The sequence below is a fragment of the Trichechus manatus genome, unplaced genomic scaffold, assembly GCF_000243295.1.
Source record: "Trichechus manatus latirostris isolate Lorelei unplaced genomic scaffold, TriManLat1.0 scaffold00069, whole genome shotgun sequence".
Classification (NCBI taxonomy): domain Eukaryota; kingdom Metazoa; phylum Chordata; class Mammalia; order Sirenia; family Trichechidae; genus Trichechus; species Trichechus manatus.
Genome location: NW_004444005.1, coordinates 13,958,424 through 13,966,724, shown reverse-complemented (window position 1 = coordinate 13,966,724; position 8,301 = coordinate 13,958,424). Strand labels below are relative to the sequence as shown.

Genomic DNA, 8,301 nt, shown 5'->3' with positions numbered 1-8,301 from the left:
GGGGGCGGAGCCGGCCTGAGCCCGCCCATGCACCCCCTGCCCCACGCCCAGGTGCCGGCGAACCCCCAGGATGGCGGAAGCGCACCAGGCTGTGGCCTTCCAGTTCACGGTGACCCCTGACGGGGTCGACTTCCGGCTCAGTCGGGAGGCCCTGAAACACATCTACCTGTCTGGCATCAACTCCTGGAAGAAACGCCTGATTCGGATCAAGGTGGGCACAGGAGTTCTCCGGCCCCGGCCTCTTCCTCCCAACAGGTGCAGAACAGCCCTCAGGGAAGAGGCAGCTGCTTCGTGTCCACTGCTGTCCACTGCCAGGGCTTCCCTCCCCAGACGCTAGCTGGCAGCCAACCCCCCCGCCCCCACCGCTCGCCCAAGTTCTGCAGGATGACGGGGGGGCGCTCAGGGCAGGTGGGGGACCCAGCGAGTGCTCAGTGCTGAAGGTGTGAGAGTGTGGACAGGCGAAACCAGACTTGAAGAATGACGAGAAGAACAGCAGGTGGGCGGGGGGGGGGGCGCTGCAGGAAGATCAGAGCCCCCCCTCATCTCCGAGGTGTCTGCTCACGACTCCCCATTCTGCAAGGGTCCCAGGAGAGCTGTGCCCCGTTTCTGTCCACAGAATGGCATCCTCAGGGGCGTGTACCCTGGCAGCCCCACCAGCTGGCTGGTCGTCGTCATGGCAACTGTGGGCTCCTCCTACTGCAACGTGGACATTTCCATGGGGCTAGTTAGTCGCATCCAGAAATGCATCCCTCATGGGTAAGAAAAAGGGTTTGGAGGTAGGCACAGGTGTCCTGAGAGGGCTGGGCCTATACTTCCAAGGCCGGGGTTGGAGAGCTGGGGCCAGACACAGGACAGTGGCTTCTTCCCAGGACCACCATCACCTGTTCTGTCCCTGATGGTTTGTATTTGATGCACTCAGAAGAGTGGGCACCAGGGAGGTTCTGCTCCCTCGGCGCCTTCCCCGAAATGGGCCACAACCACAAAGTGACATTCAACTCGGGAGGCGTCAGAGGTACAGTCAGAATGGCCCCGAGGCTGGCCCCGAGTGGACCCCACTGCCCTTCCCCCCTGCACAGGTGCAGCCCCTACCAGACCCCGCAGACCAAGGCACTTCTCGGCATGGCCATTTTCTCCACGGGGGTCTGGGCCACCGGCATCTTTTTCTTCCGCCAAACCCTGAAGCTGCTGCTTTCCTACCATGGCTGGATGTTTGAGATGCATGGCCAGACCAGCCGCGTCACCAGGATCTGGGCTGTGAGCAGGGCTGGGCAAGGGTGCAGAGCCCACTGGGGCTTCTGAGCCAGAGGGAGAGGCAGGTGGGGTGTCAGTGCCTGGCATGTGGGTGCATCCTGGGGGGATGGGTGGGACTGGGGTACCTAGGCTCCAGCTCCTCAGGCAGTCCTGGTTTGTGTTCACTCTCTCCTGGCTCCCACCCCACCCACTGCTTCCTGTACTCCAGATGTGTGTCCGCCTTTTGTCCAGCCGGCGGCCCATGCTCTACAGTTTCCAGACATCCTTGCCCACACTTCCTGTGCCCAGCGTGTCGGCCACAATCCAGAGGGTGAGGGATCTGGTCGGGGGGTGGGGGCTGGACCAGAGGACTGGCCCAAACCCAAGGGACTGTTGCTGAATAGAGCAGATTTGCGAGTGACAGGCTGAAGGAGAGGGGAGGAAAAGGGCCAGGAGGGTCCGAGGCAGCCTTTCCTATTGGGCCCTTGCTGTGATACCTTGGCTGGACAGTACCTGGAGTCTGTGAAGCCCTTGTTGGGTGACGAGGAATACTACCGCATGGAGACATTGGCCAAGGAATTCCAGAACAAGACTGCTCCTAGGTTGCAGAAGTACCTGGTGCTGAAGTCTTGGTGGGCAACCAACTACGTAAGCCTCCCCACCCCAGGTGCTTTCCTCCTTACCTACCCGCGTGCCCCAGCTGCCCTAGCCCTGCACCCCCGCCCGGCCCCTCTGACCTCCTGCTCGCCCGCAGGTGAGTGACTGGTGGGAAGAGTACGTCTACTTGCGAGGCAGGGGTCCTCTCACGGTGAACAGCAACTATTACGTGACGGTAAGACCTGGAATCCGGCGACTCTTTCCCCAGCTCTGAGTTTTGGGGTGCGGGGCCCTGAGCAGCAGCCCAGCGCCCTGGTGACAGGTGAGGGCTTATGGAGTAAGGCTTGAGAGAAAGGGAAATAGAGGGGAGACCCTGTCACTGTCTCACAGACAGGCCACGGGGTCCTTTCCACCCTGCATGCCATCGCCAGGTGAATCCCCTCACTCCTCGGATCCAGAACCAGATCGGAGCGCAGGCTGTTCTCTTAGAACTCAGGGTGTCGCTGTCGGACCCTGCTCCCTGGGCCCCCCACACCATCTGCGTCCACCAGCCTGTCTCCCTCTGCCTGCCCTGGCACCTGTCTGCCTGTTGTCCTCTGCTGGAGTTCCCTCTTGTCCTGAAACACACACAGCTGTTCTCCACCACAGATTTTAAGCTGTTTTTTCAGCAGTAGAACCCCTTCTTCAAAACAGAATAAATCCTAAACTAATAAAATAGAATCTGAGAAAGAGGGGTCAGACTGCCTCGGGTCACCAGCTGGCTTGGTCTCAGTCAGCCGGAAGCGCCCGCTGGGCACCCTGCCACCCTGCAGGCTCCTCTCTCTCCCCAGGACTTGGTGCTCCTCAGGCCCACGGAGGTGCAGGCCGCGCGCCTGGGGAACGTCGTCCACGCCATGATCTTATATCGTCGTAAGCTGGACAGGGAAGAGATCAAGCCTGTGAGTGGGATGGGCTGGGGTGGGGCCGGTGGAGGGGAGGCCATGTCTGAGCCTCGGGCCTTCCTCACAGGTGATGGCGCTGGGGGTGGAGGGGCAGCCGTGTCCAAGCCGTGGACCTTTCTCGTAGGTGATGGCGCTGGGCATTGTGCCCATGTGCTCCTACCAGATGGAGAGAATGTTCAACACCACCCGGATCCCGGGCAAGGAGACAGGTGCCACCCCCACTGCCTGCTGTTACTGCCTGCCGTGCTGTTAGGTGCTGGGATCCCCAGGGGACTGGCACAGAGCCCCTTCCCCAGGGCTCGCTGTGCCTGGCCCAGGGGGACAAGGGAGTAAAGGGAGGAGGTTATGGAGGAAGGGGGTGGGCTCAGGCCTGGGGTCTGGCAGGCAGACAGTGCCCCGTGTTTCTAGTGTGGGTATCCTCGGACAATTGGCTTCATTTCTCAGAGCTTCAGTTCCCTGTTCTCTGAAACACCTGGCAGAGTCAGGGGTGTGAAAGCAGCTTGAGTGCCTGGCACGGTCTGTGTGCCAGTGGGTGACGGGGAGGTGGGCGGAGCCCAGGCCTCAGGGGGCCCTGGGGCCACGTGGGGAGAGCATCTCTCCCGGTCCCTCCCCACCCTGCGTCAGCACCCACCACCTCTACCCTAGACCTCCTGCAGCACTTAGGGGACAGCAGGCACGTGGCCGTCTACCACAAGGGCCGCTTCTTCAAGGTGTGGCTCTATGAGGGCTCGCAGCTGCTCAAGCCCCGCGACCTGGAGATGCAGTTCCAGAGGATCCTGGATGACCCCTCCCCACCACAGCCTGGGGAGGAGAAGCTGGCGGCCCTCACGGCCGGTGGGAGGTACGGGGTGGAGGAACACCACGAGGAGAGGGTGCCCGACCTCGTCGTTTGTCACCCAAACCAGGGCCTTTGGTAGTGAGAGGGCGTCCCTGGGCTGTTTCTCTGCACCCCCTACCACTGATGGGTGGCGGTTAGCCCAGCTGCCTCCAGGCCAGCTCCCCGAAGGCCCCCTCCTCTGCGCCTCCCCCCCACTCAGCACCGCCCCTGTGCCCCCAGGGTGGAGTGGGCCGAGGCACGCCAGGCCTTCTTTAGCCACGGCAAGAACAAGGCCGCCTTGGACGCCATTGAGCGGGCTGCCTTCTTTGTGGCCCTGGACGAAGAGTCCCACTGCTATGACCCCGAGGATGAGGCTAGCTTCAGCCTCTACGGCAAGGCACTCCTGCACGGCAACTGCTGTAACAGGTGCCCCCCCAACCTCTGCCCTCCCCTGGCCCGGGGGCCCCCTCCCCCACCCTGCAGTGCTGCCCCCAGCTCTGCTCCCCTGCCCTGCCGCCATCACGACTTTGTCACTCTCCCTTCTCGGCTCCCTCTCAGGCCTCTGCGTCTTCCTGCAGGTGGTTTGACAAGTCCTTCACTGTCATCTCCTTCAAGAATGGCCAGATGGGCCTCAACGCAGAACACGCGTGGGCAGATGCCCCCATCATAGGGCACCTGTGGGAGGTAGCAGCGGGGCAGGTCCTGGGAGGGCAGGCTGGGAGTGGACATGGCCGCCCTCTCAGCCTGACTTCTCTCCTCTCAGTTTGTACTGGCTACCGACACTTTATACTTGGGCTACACGGAGACTGGGCACTGCCTGGGCAAAGCGAACCCCACGCTGACACCCCCTCAGCGGCTGCAGTGGAATGTTCCAGAGCAGGTGGGTCAGGGCCCCACGCAGGTGCCCAGGCCAAAGGGGGCAGGGAGCTGGAAGACCTCTGCCTCCTCCTTTCCATGGCTGGTGCTCAGCGGGGGAGGGCAGGACTCCTCAGGGAGCGTGTGGGTCCCAGACTGGCCACAGAGAGGGCTAGCAAAGGCATGAGGTCCACCTGCCCTGCCTATAGCCGCAGCCAGCCCAGACGGTCCTTCAAGTTTACTTTTATCATCTTTTCTCGGTGCCAGTGCCAAAGCCGGGGTGTGCGGAGAGGCACGCCAGCTCCTCCACTCTCTCACTACACCCTTGGTTTCTTGGCAGTGCCGGGTGGCCATCGAACGCTCCTACCAGGTGGCCAAGGCCCTGGCAGACGACGTGGAGCTGTACTGCTTCCAGTTTCTGCCCTTTGGCAAAGGTCTCATTAAGAAGTGCCGCACCAGCCCCGATGCCTTTGTGCAGATAGCCCTGCAGCTGGCGCACTTCCGGGTGAGCGCACGGCCGGCCCCGGCAGGTGGGCGGGCAGGCGAGGGGCGGGCCAGTCACCAGCCGGAACCACCCCTCTGTGTTCCTCAGGACAGGGGCAAGTTTTGCCTGACCTACGAGGCCTCGATGACCAGAATGTTCCGGGAGGGACGGACCGAGACTGTGCGGTCCTGTACCTGCGAGTCCTCAGCCTTTGTGCGGGCCATGGTGGAGGGCAACCACATGGTGAGGCCCCGCCCATGCCCACCCGCCCCGCGGGGCGGGGGCCGTGTGATGGGGACCCCCATCTCCACTCCCCCACTGTGGGGGTCAGGGACATGTGGTGAGATACCCCATCTATCTCTGGGTGGGGGCCACCTCTACCCACCCACCTGTGGGCCATGTGGTGAGACAGCCCACCTATCTCAGGGTGCGGGCTACGTGGTGAGATCACCTACCCCCACCTCCAGCCACCCACCTGTGGGTCAGCGCCATGTGGTGAGACACCCCACCTATCTCAGGGTGGGGGCCACGTGGTGAGATCCCCTACCCCCACCTGTCCCCCACAGGGGTCAGGGTCATGTGGTGAGACACTCTGCTTGTCTCAGGGTGTGGGGCCATGTGGTAAGGCCCCCCCACCTCCACCTGTCCCCGGCAGGAGTCAGGGCTATGTGGTGAGATACCCTCACCCTGACTTGCCTTGGGGTCGGGGCCGCAAGGTGAAACACCCACCCCCACCCACTTTGAGGATTAGGCCCATGTGATGAGATACCCTCACTTCAGGGGTCAGGACAATGTGGCGAGACACCTTCACCCCCACCCACCTTGGGGGTCAAGGCCTTGGAGCAGGGCCACGTTCACCCTCCACTTCTGCTCCCCAGAAAGCAGATCTCCAAGATCTCTTCCAGAAAGCATCTAAGAAGCACCAGAACATGTACCGCCTGGCCATGACAGGGGCTGGGATTGACAGGCACCTCTTCTGCCTCTACTTGGTTTCCAAGTATCTGGGGGTCACGTCCCCTTTCCTGGCCGAGGTCAGTGTCCCCTGTCCCCCATCCTACCAGGCCAGGGGCCACCCTGGGAGGCTGGCCCCATCCCATCCTAGCTCTCCAGTCCCGGTCTGCACAGGAACCAAGTGGACAGTCTGGTCAGGGAGACAGACAAAAGATGAGGTCTGTCACCGGAGACCATGTTAGAGAGAACGGGGGTGGTCAGGGAAGGCCTCTTCCCAAGGTGGCTGGAAGTGAAGGGGAGAGCAGGCATTCTGGGCACGGAACAGCCAGTGCCCAGACCCCAAGACCAGGCGAGCTGGTGCACTCGAGGGACAGGAAGCCTGGGATGCAGCACAGTGGGAGGGGTATGGGAGAGGAGGCTTGGGGAGGGTGGAGCAGAGTGGTGGGGAGCACAGGAGGGGGACGTGGAGGGCAGAGCAAGGGGCTGTAGGAGAGGAGGCAGGGGAGGGGACAGAGCACGAGGAGTGCGGGGGGGTGGGTGGAGCAAGAGGGGGTAGAGAGGAGGCCAGTGGGGGGACAGAGCAGGGGGATGTAGGAGAGGAGATAGGGAGCTGAAAACGGGAGCACAAGAGAGGGGCCCAGTGTGGGGATGGAAGGCAGTATCAGGAAGCCTCTGCTCTCGTGTCCAGTCAGGTGTGTGCTAAGTGTGTGAGGTCTCACCGCTGTGGTCTCCCTGCTCAGACACTACCTGTCATACAGGTATTTAAGTTGGAGCCTGCGTGAGGTCTCACCGCCGCAGCCTCCCTGCTCAGACACTGTCTGTCACACAGGTGTTTAAGTGGGAGCCTGCGTGAGGTCTCACCGCGGTGGCTTTTCTGTTGCAGGTGCTGGAAGAACCCTGGCGCCTCTCTACCAGCCAGACCGCTCAATTCCAGATCCGCATGTTTGACCCAGAGCAGTACCCCAGTCACCTTGCCGCTGGAGGTGGCTTTGGCCCGGTAAGTTCCCCTAGGGGGGCAGGAGGGCAGGATGGGGCAGGGGACAGTGGAGAGCATCAGGACGCGTGGTGAGGTCAGATAGGGCCAGGAGCCCCAGTTCCCACGTGAAGACAGGCAGAAGGTGCCAGAGACCCCATCTGCCCTAACCCCTGCCCATGGAGCCGTGCTTATCTGGGAGTCAGCGCTCTCTCTTAACACGCCGACACCAGCGAGTTCAGAGGTCCTCTTGGAGGAAGAAGGTAAGACTGACTCTGAGAGAGGGATCAGAACACGGGAGGTCTGGCTTCTGGGCAGTCAGGATGGCAGGGGAGAGGGTCTTGAGTTTCCGCCGTGTTCCTGGGGGTGGCCCTGAGCTCATCCCAGGCCTGGAGTTGCTGTGGACAAAGCATTTATGGAGTCACTTTGGCTCTCAGGTGGTCCAGATTTGATCGTCACCTCTTCTCCTCACACTTCGTGTTACTCTCAGGTAGCGGACGATGGCTACGGGGTGTCTTACATGATTGCGGGCGAGAACACCATCTTCTTCCATGTCTCCAGCAAGTTCTCAAGCTCAGAAACAGTGAGTCTTCCCCTCCCCTCAGAGCTGGGTGCAGTGCTGCTGGGGGAAGCCAGCACACCTGCCCCTGGCTTGGGAGGAGCCCTTGCCTCAGGGACAGACAGGCACGGGGTCAGCCAGCAGGCACACTGACCTCTCTGCCCCACAGAATGCCCAGCGCTTCGGGAACCATATCCGCCAAGCCCTGATGGACATTGCAGATCTTTTCCAAGTCCCCGAGGCTGCCCACTGACAGTCGGAGATGTGGCCAGCTGTCCTTTCATCCCCGCGCCACGGAAGGAAGGGGCCCGTGGCCAGCTCGTGGTGTACATGGGTGGCCATGCAGAGGTCCCAGGCTCTGAAGAACAGTTCTGGCAGCAGGGCCTTCCTGGCCAGATGGTATTTTCTAAGGACCGAGGTGCTGGAAGTGGGATTGGAGCCGGGATGAAAGTTAACTTTTTCTCGGTAGATGTTAATAAAAATAAGCCTGTGTAATTCTTTCTCAGCCCTTAGGTACCTGTCTTTGGGAAACAGGCGGCCTTCCTCCTGCCCAGCTCAGCCCGAGAAGGGGCAGGGAACGGGCTGGGGCTGGGAGGTGGTTGGGGAGGTCTGTGATGGCCTTGAGGTGTGGCTCTGCTGGTGCTGTGGGCTCCTGAGACTGCTGTCCACACCCACTGTAGCTGGAATAAATTCCAGCTTCATAACCTTCACCCTTCCCAAGGTCACTTCTGTTGGTCAGCCCGGCGTGGGTCTCCTGCCTGCTCCACGGGGGGGCCTGTGCCTGTGCCTATCCTGGCCTTTATTTGTTGACTGCGGTTTACCGAGCGTCGTAGTCACCTAGTGCTGCTATAGCAGAAATACCACAAGTGGATGGCTTCGACAAATTAATTTACT

The 8,301-nt window shown here is 61.5% G+C and overlaps 1 protein-coding gene across 2 annotated transcripts; it reads left to right on the top strand.

Annotated features, from left to right (window-relative positions):
• Positions 1–3: 3 nt before the first annotated feature.
• CPT1B (carnitine palmitoyltransferase 1B) lies at positions 4–7,660 on the top strand. 2 transcript variants are annotated; one of them, XM_004380029.1, is made up of 18 exons: positions 4–211; positions 617–756; positions 1,077–1,254; positions 1,460–1,561; positions 1,741–1,878; positions 1,985–2,062; positions 2,658–2,765; positions 2,893–2,977; positions 3,414–3,609; positions 3,826–4,011; positions 4,164–4,269; positions 4,349–4,465; positions 4,781–4,945; positions 5,033–5,167; positions 5,803–5,955; positions 6,759–6,872; positions 7,339–7,431; positions 7,577–7,660. In XM_004380029.1, exons 1-18 carry the CDS (start codon positions 71–73, stop codon positions 7,658–7,660), a joined length of 2,319 nt encoding a protein of 772 aa, XP_004380086.1. In that variant the 5' UTR covers positions 4–70. The 2 variants fall into 2 exon arrangements, with proteins under 2 accessions (XP_004380086.1, XP_004380087.1); XM_004380030.1 differs by lacking the exon at positions 1,460–1,561 and having other exon boundaries at positions 41–211.
• Positions 7,661–8,301: the final 641 nt, after the last annotated feature.